General features: G+C 60.1%; 4 protein-coding genes across 4 annotated transcripts; all 4 read left to right on the top strand.

Annotated features, from left to right (window-relative positions):
* Nucleotides 1–1063: 1063 nt before the first annotated feature.
* LDBPK_292160 (hypothetical protein, conserved) lies at nucleotides 1064–4927 on the top strand (the record flags this gene model as incomplete). The annotated part of the gene is made up of 1 exon (XM_003862586.1): nucleotides 1064–4927. One exon carries the CDS (start codon nucleotides 1064–1066, stop codon nucleotides 4925–4927), a length of 3864 nt encoding a protein of 1287 aa, XP_003862634.1.
* An 853-nt stretch (nucleotides 4928–5780) lies between these two features.
* Nucleotides 5781–8429, top strand: LDBPK_292150 (N-acetylglucosaminyl transferase component, putative; the record flags this gene model as incomplete). The annotated part of the gene is made up of 1 exon (XM_003862585.1): nucleotides 5781–8429. The coding sequence occupies one exon, from the start codon at nucleotides 5781–5783 to the stop codon at nucleotides 8427–8429; it is 2649 nt and encodes an 882-aa protein (XP_003862633.1).
* Nucleotides 8430–10341: 1912 nt separating this feature from the next.
* LDBPK_292140 (serine/threonine protein kinase, putative) lies at nucleotides 10342–12789 on the top strand (the record flags this gene model as incomplete). The annotated part of the gene is made up of 1 exon (XM_003862584.1): nucleotides 10342–12789. One exon carries the CDS (start codon nucleotides 10342–10344, stop codon nucleotides 12787–12789), a length of 2448 nt encoding a protein of 815 aa, XP_003862632.1.
* A 2172-nt stretch (nucleotides 12790–14961) lies between these two features.
* LDBPK_292130 (hypothetical protein, conserved) lies at nucleotides 14962–17058 on the top strand (the record flags this gene model as incomplete). The annotated part of the gene is made up of 1 exon (XM_003862583.1): nucleotides 14962–17058. The coding sequence occupies one exon, from the start codon at nucleotides 14962–14964 to the stop codon at nucleotides 17056–17058; it is 2097 nt and encodes a 698-aa protein (XP_003862631.1).
* Between the last annotated feature and the right edge of the window lie 896 nt (nucleotides 17059–17954).

Genomic DNA, 17954 nt, shown 5'->3' with positions numbered 1-17954 from the left:
CGTGGCATCGCAGGGCGCAGTACACCCCTCTCCCCCTCCCCACGCTCTGTGTGGGGGAAGCAATGCAGCCCCCACTCCCTATCCCTGCCAACGCCGAGCCACTTCAGGTGGTGAAAACTTCACGCACCTCGGACATGGCGGAGGGCGGGAGGGTGAGAGCGATGTACCGCTACGCATGCCGGCGGTCAGGCTGTGGACATTGTTGCGCTGGAGAGGCCAGCGACGGTGCGCACGCTTCTGCCATCCACGCGATAGGCGACGTGTCCGCGTGACTCGAACGTATCCCACACGGCCCCCGCACTGCCTGCTGGTGTGGGGAGCCTGAGTGCCACCCCGAAGGATGCCCCGGACAGGGACCAGCACAATGGGTGGCGCGGCTGCGAGGCGACCGGCTAAGCGGCGGTGATGGGTGGAGCCTGGTGCAGGGGGCCGTGCTCCGATGACGGAGTCGGCGCACTCTCTAGCGCGTGTGCCCACGGCTGCTTCGCACCGCGCGGTGGGGTCTGTGGCAGGCCGGGGGCGGGTGGAGTGGCGTGCAACTCATGTTGTATGGCAGAGAGGGTGGACACAAAGAAAAAAGTGTGTTGTCCAGGCATTCATCCGTGCTCGGAAGAACATGGAGATGCGGTGGGAAGCGCTGTTGTTCGGTGTCTCTCGAGTTCGACCGCTGCCCTGCCTTGCCTTCTATTAGTAGGATGTGGGGCCGGGTACCCGTACAGATGCTCTGTTTCCATGCCCTTGGCTTTCGGCGATCGCCATCATCTCCCCGTATGATGCGAAGACACCAAAATACGCCGTTAGGCACGTCATCTCGGCGCTCTTTTCACCACTCCGCCATATTGTTTCCTTGTTTCTCTTTTCTGCATCAGTGTCATGCCCACAGACCGACACAGACACAGACACAGATACAGACAGGCGCTTGCTGTGCGGACAGGGCGTCATTGACACGTGCGTGTGAGTGCGCTTGGCTGATTCGGTCGAGGGGCGAGGGAACCTCCTCGGCACCTCCGCAAAGCGCCCGAAAGTCTGCCCTGGCTGACGGGCGACAGACGCTTGGGAGGAGATGGATAGCGTATATAGGAATCCCCTCGCGGAAGACGAAGAGGTGCTTGCCTCTCTGACCCCGGCGGACTCGGCGCAGCCGCAGCAGCCCGCCAGCCGACAGCCAGTCTCCGTAGCGCCTGCCACAACAGCCCTCTTGACCTCCGAGCCAGCGGATGGCCAAGTCCAGTACGAGGCAGAGACTGCAGCGACCAACGAGCAGGGATCGCTACGCCGTGAGAACTTCCTTGAGCACGCCATGGCGAAGACGTCCGCAACACGGGCCGCTGAGGTACAGCTTACAGCACCGGAGGCCGACAATGAAGAGGCAGTGGACGAGGCTGACGACGATGACGACAGCAACAGTGGCGACGGCGACGATGGTGCCTACGCAGCCGAGTACCGCAGCTTACTCTTTCGTGTGGCGGAAATGGAGGCGCAGGAGCAGCAGCGAGCTCGCCAAGGCGGCTTCGCGTTGCGCATGGCACAGCGGGAGACAAAGCTGATGACGGAGGTGGCAGCACAGCAGCAGGCCTATCTGGCGTCACAGGCACGGGGCGCGTCGTGTCTGCATGCCAGTGGTGGCGCTACGGCCTCCACTAACGCAAGCGCGGATTCTGAAAAGCAGATGACTATCTCTTCCGCCGGCGCTTGGCCGAGTGCCGAAGACCTCACGGCGGATGTGGCGACAGAAGCTCGACTAGCATGTTTGGCTCATCGCATGGAGCATGCTCAGCTGCAGTATCGCCGCTGCACCGAAGCGGCGGGGCTGCTGCGCTCCCACGCACGATGGATGCGTGCTGAGGCGGAGCGTCAGGAGAGATGGACGGCGGAAACCGAGGAACTTTTGTACCGCCTACACGAGGACGCAGGCCTCGCTGACGCGGTGTCGGCCACCGCTGCGGGGCAAAGACAGGAGGAGCCCGACTGTACGCGTCCTTTGACCGCTTCCCCACTCGCTGCGTCTCCTCTGAACGACATGTGGCAAAGGCAAACGAACGGCCTGACCACCCTCGGTGGAACTCTGGCGAAGGTGCACACGCTCTTCCGTGATCCAGAGTGCTGCACCAACATGTCCGTAGTTGCCACAGCGCTGACGGAGGTGGGACGCCGGTGCCAATGCTTACTGCAGGAATTGCAGGCTCTCACAGAAGCCGCACTGCAGACCGAAGCAGATTTGCGGCAGCGTCGTGTGCACGCGCTGGAGTGGAGCCTCTTCGCGGCACACGCGCAGCAAGCGCTCGAGCTGCGAGACTTGTACTCGCCTGTGACCCTAGCTGAGATGCGGGCGATGGGACTGCGGAAGATCTTGCTGCGCCGCCGGCAAGAGTTACAAACCGCGTTGACACTGGCCGTCCTGCGTAACGCGGAGAGGGCCGTAACTGGCGCTGGCCGTGCCGCCACTGCGTCTTGTTCTGCTCCTGTGCCACAGCCGTCGTGCATCTTCACCTCACCGCCACACGAGGTGACACCGGAAAAGATGAAAGCCGTCGCAGACACGTGCGCGCGGCACGAAGGGCTGCGTGACCGCTTGCTGAGAGAGCTTCTGTACCTGAAAAAGTGCGCGCGTCGCGTCCTCGGCGCAGCGTGGGTCTCGCAGACTGAGGCCACCGCAATCGCTTCGCTGGTAGCCACGGCAGATACCAGAGGGAACTCGCGCACGCTGGAGGCGGTGCTGGTGGATAATCTCCGTCGTGCAAGTTATAACGGCCTGGCGCGCCTTATCGCGTTTGTGGCATCCACGCCGAAGCCACCGGACGAGCGAGACGACGCTGCCAGGGGCGACATTAGTGACCCACACGAAGATGTAGACGACGAAGGTAAAGCGCAGGATGAAGGCGATGGGCTCGCGCCGTTACCGCGCTCTCACTCATCCGTGCCTGCGGCTTCGCTGGCCACCCGTGTCCAGGTTCTCTCTATGCTGGAGGCGGTGCAGACGCGCGCCAACTCGCTTGTCTCTCTTCTCGCCGAAAACGCGAAACATTGGCAGAGAACGCAGGATGTTGTGGTGGAAGCGGAAGTGTGTGCCCATTCCAGCGAAGATGCCTGGTGCCGCACTGCTGAGTTGCTCCTGCGCCGGTGCATGGATGCGGATGCCGCGGAGCCCTTGTCGAGCGACACACGCAGCGACGATGCCAACTTGCACAACCCGCGCACCGCTCCTCTCCTGCTGCAGGAGCAGCAGCTGCTCGACAGCTTGCACGCCTCCCAGGCAACCATCGTCGAGGCGATAAATGCCGCACTTGCGCAGGTACACCACAGGTGCATGGCGCCTCTCGAGCGCGAGAAGCGGGATGTTGCTCTACTGATCCGGCTTCTGCAGCTCTGTGACGAAGCGGGTGAGTCGGAATGCCAGCGCGGAGACGCGAGCAGCGCCGACGTACCCGTCACAAGCACCACACCAGAACTGGAAAGCGCTATGCAGCTGCTAACGTGCGCCGAGGATGACGAGCGTGAAAGCGATGCCGTCGGCAAAGATCGACTTCTATCGCAGGTGCGCGTCCCACAGTTGCCGCTGCGCGTGGATGCGATTCAGGGTACCATCAGCGCGCTCTCTGCCGAATGGAAGAATAGCCTTGTAGCCGAGACTGCGGAGGTTCGGGCGAAATTCACAGAGACGCAGGCGAAGCTGGATCAGTACGCTCAGTATTCGATGGCAGAGGTGCCGTCTCTGCTAGAGAAGGCCCTCGCCAAGGCCAAGGCGCTGCAGGAGCGCGCGGCCGAATGCACCGCGCGCAACAGCAGTGCCGCTTCTCTCGCTGCCCAAATCCAGCAGCAACGTAAGTTGCTGACCGACACCACGACAACGGAGCGGTACGCGCTGGCGGCTGCCATGCAGCAGGCGCGGCTCGAGGTGGAAGCGTTGCAAGCGCAGCTGGCTCAGCTGCAGAAACAGAAGGATTTGTCTACCACAGAGACGCTCGACCGTTGCGAGGTAAGGAAGGCTGAATCGGTTGCGTGGAAATCCCTCCTACTAGATGATCCCGGGCAGCATCAGGCGGTGAACGCCGACGGTGCTGGTGATGACGCGATCAAGGATGAGGACAGCGTTGACATAAAGCAAGAGGCCTCCGACTCTCCTCCCGAAGTGACGACAGACGTGAAGGCGGAGACGGCTGAGAGGAATCGGGAAGTGGGCGGAGGTGCAGCAAAGTCCGAGGTCGCGTCAGCGAAGCGAGGTGACGAAGCCGAGGGGCTCGAGAACACGAGGGAAGAGGAGGCGGAAGCAGACGCAGATGCCGCCGAAGGTGGTGACGAACAGGGGCAGCAGTTTGGCGATGAGCCGGCGGAGGAGGTCGCCGCGGAAAGCGAGCCGGAAGAGCGCGACGGCGATGCCCTCGCTTTTACCGCGAAGCGACCGAATGAGGAAGGGGCAGATAAGGAAGCTCATCCGCTGCAAGTGCGCGATGACGCCGGCGCCGAGGGCGAGGAGGCTGTGGGCGAGCACGACGCCGGTGAGGAGATCCCCGAGGAAAAGCAAGACAATGCGCAATCGAGAAAGGACGAACGCACTACACAAGATCGCGTAGACGAGGCGCCACGTTGCACTACCGCGGCGGGCACCAACGAGTTGACAGAAGTGGTGCGGCAAGTGGAAGTGAAGGGCAAGAAGAAGAGCAGGAAGCGTCCCTCGAAGAATGCGCAGCGTGAGGTGCAGCAGTGGCCGGGCCCGCACGCGCACCAGCAGCAGCAGCAGCCCAGTATCCTTGGCGAGTACATCCTCGGACACGTTGAGGCGGGGCAGCGACCGCCCGTTTTTGACACCGCAGCCAGTGACCTTTTCTCGCATTACCCGCCTCCGTCCGTGTTTCCGACCGAGCCGTCAAACCGACCGGTTTATGATGACAACCCGTTCTACTCCGGCTTTGGCTTTGAGGAGGAGTAGTTGAGCACCCGTGTGCAGCTCTTCTGCTGTCTTTGAGCAGTTTCGCCTCTCCCTCGTCTGTGTGTGCGCCGTTTTGGCTTGATGACTCATCCTGCACACACCCGCCCTCCCCCCCCCCATGCGCGTACCCTCCGCACCTCTTCACCCCCGCCCTCTGCCCCATCCACTGCGCATCCATTGCGATGCTTGCAGAAGCGCGGTTCTACGAGAACAAGTAGAGATGGGGAGTAGGGCAAAGGAGGACGGAAACGAATGCTGGCATGGAGAACGTGCCGCGCAGAGCAGGGGATTATGCTTTAAAAAATCTAAAAAACGGTAAAGCGGACGTGAAAGGTCCGAACGTATGGCAGTGGCCACACGTTTCTGTTCACCTTGGCGTGGCAGCGTTCGAGCAGATCTTCACTGCGCAACCCCTCAGCCGCAGGCGACACGCACGGGAAGTCTGAGACGTACATGAACAGTCTTGTGTGCTCTGTCTTCGATCCTTTGCCGTTGCACGGGCTGGCGCATCGTGTCGCTCTTCTTTCGTTTTTGTCGTTTGCTGCCATGAAGCGCACCGTCAGCTGTGTATTCTCTCAATTTTTCTCACCCCTCCTTCTCACCTACCCGCCCCGCTTTCCGGCTTGTTCTCCCGTGTAACCCATCGCATCCCTTGCGCCGCCTTGCTCGGCTTCGCTGGTCGTCCTTCGTGCTCTTCACTCTTGTTTACCCAGTCGTGTACCTCTTCCCACCTCCCTCTTTCGCACTAGGCAGCGAAGTCGTACACAGATTGCTTAGCGACCCTTCTACGTGCACTCGCAAACCCGCACGTACACGCACGCGCCGATCGGAAGAAAACGAAGTTGGCTGAATTATGCCGCTCTCCAGCACAACCGAAATCTGCATGCTGGTATGGCCACTCTCGGCCGCCATGCAGATCCTGGGCCCGAACGACTCTATTGCGTGGGTGGTGGGGTGGAATGACCGCAGCCTGTACATCATCGTGACCTGGTTTCTGCGCAACTGCACGTTGCCGGAGGCGAAGGCGGAGTTACAGCAAATCAGGTGTGTCCTGCAAAACTACAAGGGGCACATGCCGGAGATACCGTACAGTAACCTCAACATCCTCGGCTGCGTGCGGCCCAACAGCGCCCCTAGCAGCTGTAACTTCTGCTCCGTCACGGAGGAGGAAGACATCCGCGGCGCACGCAAGGGCAGCTATCTCTGGCTGGAGCTCCTTGAGGGGCCAGTGCTGGCGGAGCTGTGGTGCTGCGGCGCGCGCGTGCAGCCCTGCCAGCTGCATGTCGTGCGGTGTGATCCGTCAAAGGCGCTTTCCATTCGCCCCACCATCTTTTCGGCCACAGCGCTCTACGGGGTGTCAGGCGTGCGACAGCTGCAGAGCGGCGTCGCGCCGGTGTGCGCACCAGGCGCGAACTCGAATCTGGAGGGTGTTCTGCTCCCGCAGGTCATGCGCAAAGAGGCGGAGCCGCGCGTACTCAAGCGACACCAGCAGCGCCGGTGCTACACGAGCGTCGTGAACGACTCCATCACACTGGCCGCCGAGGACAGCTGCTTCTCCGACCGCGACACGGGGGAACAGTCGAGTGTGCTGGCAGACAAGCGCTGGGGGACGTCCTTCAATGCCAACCCGAGTTTCACCGTTCAGGCCAGCAGCTCCGCACAGGACGCGTCCGTTACCACTGAGTTGCATCGGAACAGCTCCCTGCGCGACCGACTGCCAGTAACCCAGGAGGAGAGCATGTCGCTCTCGGAGGGCGACGGCAGCGCGACGGCAGCGCCGATCGGCGTGATGACGCTCAGTGACTCGGAAATGGACCAACTGGACAGCAACGATCGGAGGGGGAGGGGGCAGTCGGCGTTGCAGTTCGAGAAGCTCCTCGCGCAGAGTACGCCGGCCCCATCCCACAGCATTGCGCTGCCGCCGCCGGCGGGCGTGCCGCCTCGCCTCGACTTTACCTCGACCACGGACAGGGCAGAGATGAGCGTCTTTTTGGCGACGATGCGCGCTGGCCGGCATGTGCGCCGCGTCATGCAGAAGGAGCAATTGTACAACTACGTCAAGGAGGACACCGAGGAGCCGCTGACGGGGGTGCTCAAGTACGCTGTCGACTTCATCTCCACCTACGTGGTGGGTCTCTTGAAGCTCCTGCGTTTCAGCAGGACAGCGGAGGTGCTGCTCTATCGAACCTCCGAGTTCGCACACTTTTTGTGCGCCGTCAGTTTCGCCAACGACTCCTGCGGCCTCCATCCGGTGCTGCCGCACCAAGTCTCGTCCTCCATCAATCACCGCTATGTCTGCATCTTTGGCTACGTCTCGCGCTGCGCAGTGGACCTGGTTCTCGGAGTGCTTGTCTACCTGTGCTTGTCAGCCTGTGGCCCTTCCCTCTATGCTGCCTCGCAGTACATGACGCGTCACTGGCTGTATGAGGTGCACGCGTCCTACATGGACTGGTTCGACGGCTACCCCGCTGGGCTAAAGGTGAACGAGGACCTGAACATGGCCCTCTGCTTCTTCGCCAAGTGCGTGCTGGAGGTGTGGGATGCGCTGCTGAGATGGTCTCCTGCCACGCTGCCGAGCCTTGTGTCCTTCCAAGCGGCCTCGGTGGCGGTGGAGGGGAACGTGTGCAGCACAGTCGCCGCCGTCAGTACGGCGGCGGCGTCGTCAACGTGGTTTTCCCCAGCATCCGAGGATCAACGCCAAGCGGTGTACGAGTGGGTCAGCATGGCATTTCACCTGCGCATCTTCTGTCTTCTGGGATGCAGCACCGCCGCTGCCCTCGTCTCGGACGTGACGGGGCTCGTCTCGCTCCACCTGCGCTTCCTTCACCACGCCATTGCGCTGCCATACTGCTTCGCCCGCGTTCTGCTGACAAACCTCTTCCGCCAGTTCTACGGTGTCAAGTACAACCCCCTGCGCAAGCGGTACGACATTTACCATTTTCAGGTGGATCAGATGCTGGCCGCTACATTTCTCTTCGTCATCATCATCTTTCTGTTTCCAACGCTGGCCGTGTACTACTTGTACTTTTCCTTTGTGCTGGCAACAATTTGGTACATGGAGACGTGCCTTGAGTCTATTGCCTACCTCTCGCTGCATGTGCCTATCCACCCGATCGTCTACTGGCTGTGTGCACGGCATCGTCTAAGTGGCGGGGTGGCGCTCTCGAATCCTGTCATCACCAGTGTGCGTCGATTCCTCGGCTGTGGCAGCCGCCCAGGTCACGACGAGGAGGAGCTCGCCTCCCACACGGTTGAGGTGACAGTGGAGGCGCTGCCGCTCCCACTATCTGCTATGCTGACTGATTTCTTCGTTGTTGTGGACATCAGTATGACCCGCCTGTGGCCGGCAAAGGTAGTCTCGTTGGTGCTGCGCGGCAGGATTGAGTACTTACCGAAAATGACAGACATTCTCGGGCCCCATCTTCTGACCAACTGCGTGTCGCCACGGTGTACCCTGTGTACGCCGTCACCTGAGAAGGACACGACCAAAAAGCACAAATGACCAGTGGAAGCATATGAGCAGGAAAGAATGTGGCGCTGTGCCATATCGCTCATGTGTGTCTCCTTGCTTTCTCTCTCTGTGTTTGCTTTTCGTTTTTCGCTCTCCTTTGCTGGCACTGCACGCCAACCAAAAAAAGAAACACAAGGTCGACGTTACCAGCCCCTCCCCACCTCCTCCCACAGCCACCACCGACAGCTCGCACGATCCCCCGTATCACAAGGAAGTGCCGCACCTATTCTGACGGCGTGCTCGTATGCGTGTGTCTGCGTGGTGGTCTGTGGGCACGCCGTTCTGCGCTTGGAAACAGGCTTTGCACAGCATCTCGTCGACGTGGAGCTAAACTCGCCTTAGCTGAACCAGCAGAACCGCATGGACGCGTGTCGTGCGCTTGTCGCGCTCAGTGGGCAAGTGCGCAGTGCGGTTTACTTTTTATTCGCTTCCTGCTCTTGCCGAGCTGCGCAGACGCGAGCATGCTAAGAGTGTGTGGTGGATGCATTCACGTTCTCCCCTAACATACACTCTGCACCCTCTCTCTCTCTCCCTCCCTACACCCCACCGTATCTTGTACTCTTTTTTTTTTGGTGATTCATCGCCGAGTCACACGTCGTCGGCCAATACGCACTGCTGAGTTCCTTTTAAATATAAATATATATATATATATATATTGCATTCTCGCGTTCATTTCACCACGCAATCAAAAATACTCTCGCCCCTCTCCTCTTCCCCCAACACACACACAACATAAGTGCGTAGTAGTCTCACATTTTATTTTATTTTTTTTTTTACGTCCCCTGCGTGGACTTTTGAGTGCTTTGTCTCTCTCCCTCTCTGCGCGCGTATTGCCGTGTATAGGTCCGTCAGTGTCGGTGTCTGGGCTGCCACACTCACCAAGCTCGTGTGCGCTCAGCAAGAAAAAAAAATTAGGTCGATTAGGGTCAGCCTTGCTTCATCGCTGTTGATTCTGTGCCGCCCAGTCGTCTCTCTGCACCCGAGGCTCAGGCACACAGACACGCGCACGTGCGACGTCTTAAATCTCCGTCTCTCTTGAGTCTCCTTTCCTCCCCCTTTCTTTTTTACTTCTGCGCTGCTTCCTCTTAGAGGAGCACCTCCGCACTACGAGGCGTCGCCTAGTGCGAGAGCGAGGTGTTTTATTGTGTGCGTGTGTGTTGCACGACAGGGTCGAATGGGGTTGCTTTGTCGAGCGCCCACCTTCGTCCCTTCCTCTCCCTCCCTCCCCATCTCTGTGCTCCGCCACCCGCCCACCCTACTTCCACTTTGGCGTACATCTCGTATCTCTTGTGCAGCCTTCAAATTTCGCTTTGTGTCTTTGTGTGCGTGTGCGCTCGTTATTGGTGTGCATGCAGGCGTTTCTTGCTCCTACGACCTCTCTGACAGTACCTTTGTTGTTGTTGTCTTGTGCTCCTACACGCCCCACACTACGCGCCTTTCTCTCCTCCTCCTTCTCCCTCCCTCTCTTTTTACCACCACCACCACCTCTTCTTGTTGCTGCACAGATTCACTTCCCTCCGCCATCGTTCTCTCCTTCTTTCTCGCTCTTGTTGCCCACTCTTAGGCGCATCAATCTCGCTCTATGCGTGTGTGCGTGTGCGTGACGAAGAGCCACGCTTACATTCTCTCTGCATCTGTATATTTCTTCCTCGCGCTTCGCCATACGTTACCCGTCGCGTCTCTTTTCTTCATCTCACGCGCCCCCGCCCCCACCCCCTCTGTGAGCGTCCTGTCGTTGTGCGTAACACGCAGAGCTACTGTCTCCCTCAACCCCTTTTTCTTTTTGCTTTTCCTTTCCACGTCTTCCACCACCATTCCACCAGGTCACTGCGCTGCTGCACGCTAGCCTCTCCTGTGAGACAATCGCCGTACCATTGCCAGCCATCACGGAAAGCTGCACACAATGGCACAGGCCGCGTACCCACCGTCACGAGAGGGCAGCTACCCACACTCTCGTAGCGGTGGTCCCCGCGCGAACCCGATGCTGCCCGAGCAGATGATCGGCAGCTACGTCATTCGCGAGACCATCGGCCGCGGTAGCTTTGGCAAGGTGAAGAAAGGGCGACACGTGCACACTGGAGAGTATGTCGCCATCAAGATCCTCAACCGCCAAAAACTCAAGTCCGCCAACATGGACAAGAAGATTCACCGCGAGATCGAAATTCTGCAGCTGTTCTCTCACCCGAACATCTGCCGTCTCTACGAGGTCATCTCCACACCTACGGACATGTACCTTATTATGGAGTACGTGGAAGGCGGAGAGCTGTACGACTACATTGTCCAGAAGGGCCGCGTGCGGGAAAGTGAGGCGCGTTACATCTTCCAGCAGATTGTGTGCGCGATCGAGTACTGCCACCACTTCCGCGTCGTGCATCGTGACCTAAAGCCAGAGAACATTCTGCTGGGAACTGGGCTGCAGGTAAAGCTGATCGACTTTGGTCTTTCGAACATCACGAAGGATGGCGAGTTCCTCGCGACGTCGTGCGGGTCGCCCAACTACGCCGCACCGGAGGTCATTTCAGGTAAACTGTACTTTGGTCCAGAGGTGGATGTATGGTCTTGTGGCGTCATTCTCTACGCGCTGCTCTGCGGGTGCCTGCCGTTCGACGAGGATAGCATCCCGCTCCTTTTCAGCAAGATCAAGAAGGGCAAGTATGCCATCCCATCCAACATGCAGACGGGGCCGCGGGAGCTCATTCAGCAGATCCTCGTCGTGGACCCACTCGTGCGGCTCACCGTCCCGCAAATCCGCGACAACGCCTGGTTCAATCAACGCCTGCCAATGCGGCTGTCTTACAGTGAGTCCATCTTCAGCGTGAAGGAAGACCGCATTTTATCGGTGTTGGTGAGCGAAACAGCGAAGCGGCTGGGAGTGCGGGACAGAGATGTGCGCAAGGAGCTCGAGCTCGGCTACGGGGCCGCCTTTGTCGCCTATAATATTCTGTTGGACGCACGCCGCCGTCGCGAGATTGCGGCTGAAGTGCGCGAGCTTGGCATGTCCGGCGATGAGTCCCGCGGGGTGAGCCACGTCATCGGCGCCCAGCAGACGAAGTTTCAGCCAAAGGCGACAGAGCGGGAGCTCAACATGGGCCTCATGCTGACGCAGAGCCCCGCGATGGTGGTGCTGCTTGACGAAGAAGACGCCACGAGGAACAAGTGGGCCTACAACCGCGGCTGCTTCGTGCCCGCTTCCGTCGCAACCCTTGGCGACCCAACAAAGGTGAGCGATACGAGCCTGAGCGATGGCAGCGGCAATGGCGGTCCAGGCGGGTCGATCGCAGTCGGCTCCTTCCGTATCACTTCCAAGATGTGCTCCGGATCCCTGGTCGGCTCCGGCAGCGTAGGCTCTTCCTCTTATGCGCCAGGCAGTCTGCGCGGCGCGGCGGGGCTCACGGGCGGCAGCAGCAGCTACCGGCGTGCTGGCATGCAGAGCAGCACAGGGGGAACCGCCGCCTCGCAGCTGGGGGCGAACCTGAGCGACCAGCCGCGCGTCGGATCTGTAGCCCGCAAGCACGCCATGTACACCGCGGAGGAGGAGCAGTTCATTGTGGAGAACAACTACGGCTGGCGCATCGGTATCATGACGGACTGGCGGGCAGAGCAGGCGCTTTCCGCCATCTATGACGTCCTGCGTACCTTCAAGATGCAGTGGAAGGTGGTCTCGCCCTTCCGCCTCTTGGCACGGTCAACAGCCGAGACATGGAGTGTGATGGCGGACTCGACGCAGAGCCGCAACGCGTCCACACGCCGAAACACGCTAAGCACTTACTCCGTTGAATCCTCTGCACCGATCCGGATTGGCTGCCGCAGCGGTGCCCCAGGGAGCGGCAGCAGTGACGATCACGAGGACGGAGACATCGCCGGTAGCATGCAACGCGACGAGGAGTGCATCCACGCACATATAACCCGCACACGCCGGGCAGGCGCTGCGGCTCGCAGCTTCGGGAGCGCACCAGGTGGCGGCTTCAACACTAGCTCGAGCCAGGTCGCGCGCGGCAACTATTTCGGCGGCCTACAGGGCGGAGACGAGGAAGCGGCGATAGTCTCTGGAAGCGCGGCGTCGGGAGTGCTGCAGTCAGCACATGCGATTGAGAGCGGGTCTGAGTCGACGTCCTCGCCGCGTGACCCACGCGGCGCGTCCCCACCAGCGAGCGCCGCTGCCTCCACCTCCGCAATTGCGGAACCAGCCTCGTCACCGGCAAATCCTGTCGTTATTTCCCTCTACTTCTTTCGCATTCACGAGCGGCACGATAAAGGTTACCTGGTGGATTTCAAGGTCGTGCGCAATGCCATGGTCGCCGCGGACCTGGTGCTTCTCCTCTCTGATACGCTGGTCAGGAAGTTGGGCTAAGAGAACGCAAAGCAGTTGAGCTGGCGCGGCAGGGTTACTGCAAAAGATGTGTGCGTGTTTTTCTGTGCACGTGCTCCTCAGCGCGTACACCCATACCTGAGATGGGTAGTTGGGAAGATGGGTTCTGGCCAGCGGAGCCAACGAGGCCATCGGTAGAGAGGCGCTGGAGAAAGGAGTGGCATGCCGACAGCGCATGAACGCTGTCTGCGTTTTAGCTCCCCATCCAGCGCAGCGACTTTTTGACCTTCATGTGTGCCTCCCCGTCTCTCTACGCCGGTCTCTACTCCTTTACAGAACGCGGTGCACGTCTTCGTAGGCAAGGTATCCCCTGTGCATCTTCTTCCTTTCTCGGTGCGCACCTCTCCCCTGTGCAGCGGCTCTGACCCTCACTCTGTGAATCCCCGCTGTCTCCCTGCACGCTCGTGCAAACGGAAAATAAAAAGGGAAGGAGGAAGAACGCAATGTATCTTTTCGATAGGGTGGCGCACTTTTCTGACCTTCTCACGTCCGCCGCCGCTGCCGCCGCCGCGCTGGCGTGATCTTTCCACTTCTTTTCGTTTTCAGCTACATTTTATGCTCCTCTGCCTTCGTGTTTTCTCTCTCCGTCCTCCACGCGTCTTCTCTACCCCTCCCTCCCTCCCTCCCTCCCCTTCTTCCCACGGCGTGCGTCGCCGAATGTTGCTGGGATGGTGCGACAGGAGGGGAGGAGGAACAAGGGACGAGTCCCCTCCCCGCTCCTCCCTCTGATGCGAGTGTGTCTGTCAAGCCCCCGTCTGCGGCAGATCTTTTTTTTTTTTCATTTTTTTTCGCTTGGCGGTGGAGTCCGGCGGAGAACAGAGAAGACTGAGGGCCGAAGAGGGGCGGTGTCGCATGTGTGTGGGTGTGTGTGGAGGGGTTCGCCGCTTTGGGCGCCGGGCTCTTCCCTCCCTGCCCCCTCTTTCTCTCTTGCTTTTACTCGTCCAATATTGCTGTGAGCTGATGAGCTCGGGGCCGTATACCTGTGCCCTTCTCGTTTTGCTCGTTTTTTTTTCGTCTGGGCTTTGTGGTTCTCTTCTCTCGACGTCGGAGCCGCAACTCGGCTCTGCTCCTCCTTTTTGTTCTCCTGTTGCATGGCTTCCGTGCGGGCGCGTCTGCCTGCGTCACTGCTGCCCCACGGCGGCTGAGTAGCAGAAGTGAAATTCAGTGTGAGTGGGATGCGATCATGTGAGAAGCGTGAAGTAGCTACCTAGGTCTGGATGCCTGCTGCTGTGGATGGTGTACATCGACACCAGCCGCGCTTGCAGTCAAGCGTTCTTATGGCAGTGGGAGGGGGTTGTTTTGTGTGTTTCATTTTTCGTGGTGAACCTGCTGGAGGTGCCACTGTCGCTGCGTGGGTGTGTGCGCGCGCGTGCATGAGCGTGTGGGCGAACGCAGGCGGCGAAACGATGCCGCGCGGGAGTCCCTCTTTCCCCTTGCAGCTTTCTCGCTGTGACTTGTCGGAGTTACTAATACTTGAAATGCACACGGAAGACTCGGCCAACAAACGCGACACTCATACGTGAGCAAGTGGGTGACAATGGAACATCATACGCGGGAGTAGTCCTGTTCGCCGAGCCGCAAATATGAGCTCTCCGTCGTGCGCGCGTCTACGTCAGGGCGTGTGTGCGTCTTCAAGCGCTGAGCGCTTGCCTGTGTCGTTGACGTTTCGCTCTCACCCCCCCCCCCGAACTCCTCCTTCTAGCACCGTGGCATTGAAACACTCACATGCAGTGCGCCTCCGCTGGTCAAAGTCGTGCGAACTTGTGCGCCGTAGCCTAGAAGGTGGGCATGGCAACACATATGGAGAAAGATAGCCACGACGCCTCATCCTTTGTCCTCCCTCTTCTCAAGCTGCTTGTTCCTTTCTTTGCCCCCCCCCGCCGTCTCTGCACCCCTTCCTCCGCCGCGCATTTCCCGTCGACGCTCAATGGAGTGCGCGCTCAGTAGTCTATCCCACTACCCAGTGGAAGGAGCACTGGAGTACGCGGGAGACACCCACCCGCCCACCCACCCACCCACACACACACACACACACACGGGCATTCGCCATCGCTGGGTGAGCGCTGGACAACACCACCAGTGGCGCACGCTTTTTTTTTTCGTTCCTCCGTCGAGTTTCGGTCTTTTCTATCCATCATGTGGCTCGGGGGTAGCATGCGGCGCACTCTAGCGCTTTATAAGCAAGGACGTTCACGAGAGCCGAACGTGGGTCGACTTCTCTACGGCAAACGCAAGAACCTTGTTCATCATACCAGCGAAGCCAAGCCCTCTGTTACGACTGTTTTAGCGCAGACCCCGACGGAGCGGCTGCCGGTGGCCTTGAAGCACGCCCTGCAGGTGAACGAGCTCCACCGGGAGCAGATCGCCACTCTTCTCAAGCAACACCGCGCGCTGCGCCGGTTCGACCGCACCGAGGTGGTCGTTCAGGCGCTCCGCGATGCCAAGCAGCCTCTCACATCGCAGCACTACTGCGTCCTCATGGCACATGCGAATGACGAGCGGCAAACACGCAAAGCGCTGCAATTCTGGAAGGACGCCGTCTCGGAGGGTAAGGTGAATGAACGCCTTCACGGCGCCCTCCTGTCGACCTACCGCAACGCCGGTAACTGGAGGGCGGCAATGCGGCACTGCGAAAGCATGTGGCGCGATCAGCAGGTGCTGGACCCGCTTGCTACCCACGCTGTCATGAACGCGTGCCGCCGCTACGGGCCCTGGCAGATGGGCCTAAAGGTCTTCTCGGACGCCGTCCAGCACGGCACGAAGCCGAACGGCGTCGTCTACCTCGAGCTCCTTCGCCTCATCGCACAAAGCAAGATGCCGGCGCGGTGGTCGTACGGTCTGGCGATTCTGCGCGCACTGGAGGCAAGCGTGGAGGTGACGGCGGGGCACTACAACGCGGTGCTCGCCACCATGGGAGGCCGTAACTGGGAGAAGGGTATTGAACTGTTCCACTCCATGCAGGAGCACAACGTGCAACCCAGCACCGAGACTCTCAACACACTGCAGCAGCTTCATCCGCACAGCGTGGCCCACTGCATCCGCTGCGTCGCTGAGGCGCACGCGCTCGGCATGCCAATAACCGACACCATGTACCGCAACGTGCTGCTGAACTTGTTCCGAATGCAGCTGAACCACGAGGCGACCCAGTTCGCGGAGCGCGAGTACAAGCTGGACTGTGTCGATGCCGGCAACCCACTGACCCACACACTTTCCCTGAGTGTCGCCATGGTGGATGCGCTGCTCTCCCATCCCCGTCCCCACGACGCCCTGCTCGTGTACGAGTCCTTCCAGGATAAGATTGGCGACGTTGTGGCAGCTGCGACGCGGCAGCTCGGAACCAGCGGCTCGCTGGAGCAGCGCTGGCTCGTGCAAGGGCGGGTGGCTGTGGTCGACCACAACGTCCTGCTCTCGACGACTTTCGAGTCCCTTATCCACCACTACGACTCGGTGTTTGTTCCGTTTGCGTCCGTGCGCCTGCTGGTGCGGCGCGCCCGCGAGAATGGAAACTCAGTGCAAGGGCTCCACATAAAGACGACGCTGCGTCGCCTGGGACTCCTGCTAAAACGGGAGGAGTGGCGCATGCTGCGTGTGCTTCCCTATGCGCACCAGCTTCTTTCACACACGTACCTCTCCGAAGGCGGGCCAGCCAGTCCTGAGGCGCTGAAGGCGCTGCGTGAAGAGGCGGAGACGCAGAGCCTGCTGCCCGAAAGCCCTCCAACTCCGACAACAGTGGCGAAGGCCGTTTCCGCGTATGGCCAAGCGCTGCTGAGGCGTCTCACACCTGTTGGAGAAGCCGCTGAGGTCGCCGGCGCCGTGAGAGCCGATCAGAGTGGAGAACGCGGCACAGAGGACGCCGCGAAGAACCTCGTGATACGCGAAGCAGATAGAGGTGCTGCCGACATAGGTGCTTCCTCGCTCGTCTCTTCGAAGGCGTTGCCCGCCGCGGCTGCAGCCTTCCCGATGGTGCTGCACTCTCCCCGCCGCATCACCTCCGTGGAGCGCGTGACAGCGGTGGCCGCCATGCTCAAGTCTCTCAACCCCGATGCGGAGGTGCACGTGCTTTCCACAAACGCATCGCAGCTTGCAGCGGTGCGCCACTGGAATGCAGTGCGCGTCGGCGTTCTGCTTGTCCCGGTGCACTACCCCGATCAACTCAGACAGATGGCGCCGCCTGCATTGCCGATCAGCGAGGGCGCCGTTGCCGCTGCGGTGGGTGCACCCGGTGCCAGAGGACCAAAATCACGACTGTAAGCGTGAGGTGCCTTCCACTCACCCCGAACGCGCTCGTAACATAACAGGCCAGCTTTCCACAGTCGTGTGGACGTTGGTCGAAGGAGGCGCGTGGCCCGCGCCGTCGAAAATGGTTTTTTGTTTTCATTCACATATACGCGCAGAACCTGTTTACACGAACGGGGTGCACATCCACAAAAAAAAAACAGCACGAGGAACTTCGCGAGAGCCACACGCTCATGGGCGAAACGAAGAAGGCGAGATACACGTGCGCATACGTCCGGCACTACTCCGAGTGCGCGAAACACCACCTGTCTCTCTGAACTGGTTCCCGTCAACGCGACGACCAGAGTTTCATTTCCCTACCCCCTCCCGTCTAGGGCTCTTCGTCGTCCGCAGCCCTCTCCGCCCACCCCCGATCTGTGCCTAGGGATGCGGCGAGGTGAACGACAAAATCTCGCCGCTACGCCAATCCCCTCCCTCCTCCTCTCTGCGAGAAGCTCGCCCGCCATACGACGCCTCCTTTACAAAGTCAGCGCACAAGGCCTCCCGGTCTGTCATTCAGCAACGACTGGGGCTCTTTTCTGTTCTTCTCGCCGTGTGTCTTTGTGTGTGTGTGTGTGCCCGCCATGGCTGGAGGTGCCACTGGTGCAGCACACAGCAACTACCCACACACATTTTCAGCTGAGCTTATCCGTCATTGCGAGGATGGATGCATTCCACCCGAGGTGTTCGCTGACGCGCGTGCGTTGCTCGACGACGAACATCGTCGCCGCTATGTTCGTATCAATCCGAGATGCGAGGAACGAGTACTGGACGCCGGGGCGGAAGCCATTCTGCGGCTGGACGCACACTCGACGGCAGCACGGATGTGCACAAGCACGTTGCTGTCTCCTGAAGAACAGAGGATGGTCACC

Source organism: Leishmania donovani, chromosome 29 (assembly GCF_000227135.1).
Source record: "Leishmania donovani BPK282A1 complete genome, chromosome 29".
NCBI classification, from domain to species: domain Eukaryota; phylum Euglenozoa; class Kinetoplastea; order Trypanosomatida; family Trypanosomatidae; genus Leishmania; species Leishmania donovani.
Note: the sequence above shows the minus strand (reverse complement) of the source record. Positions and strands in the feature narration are given on the sequence as shown.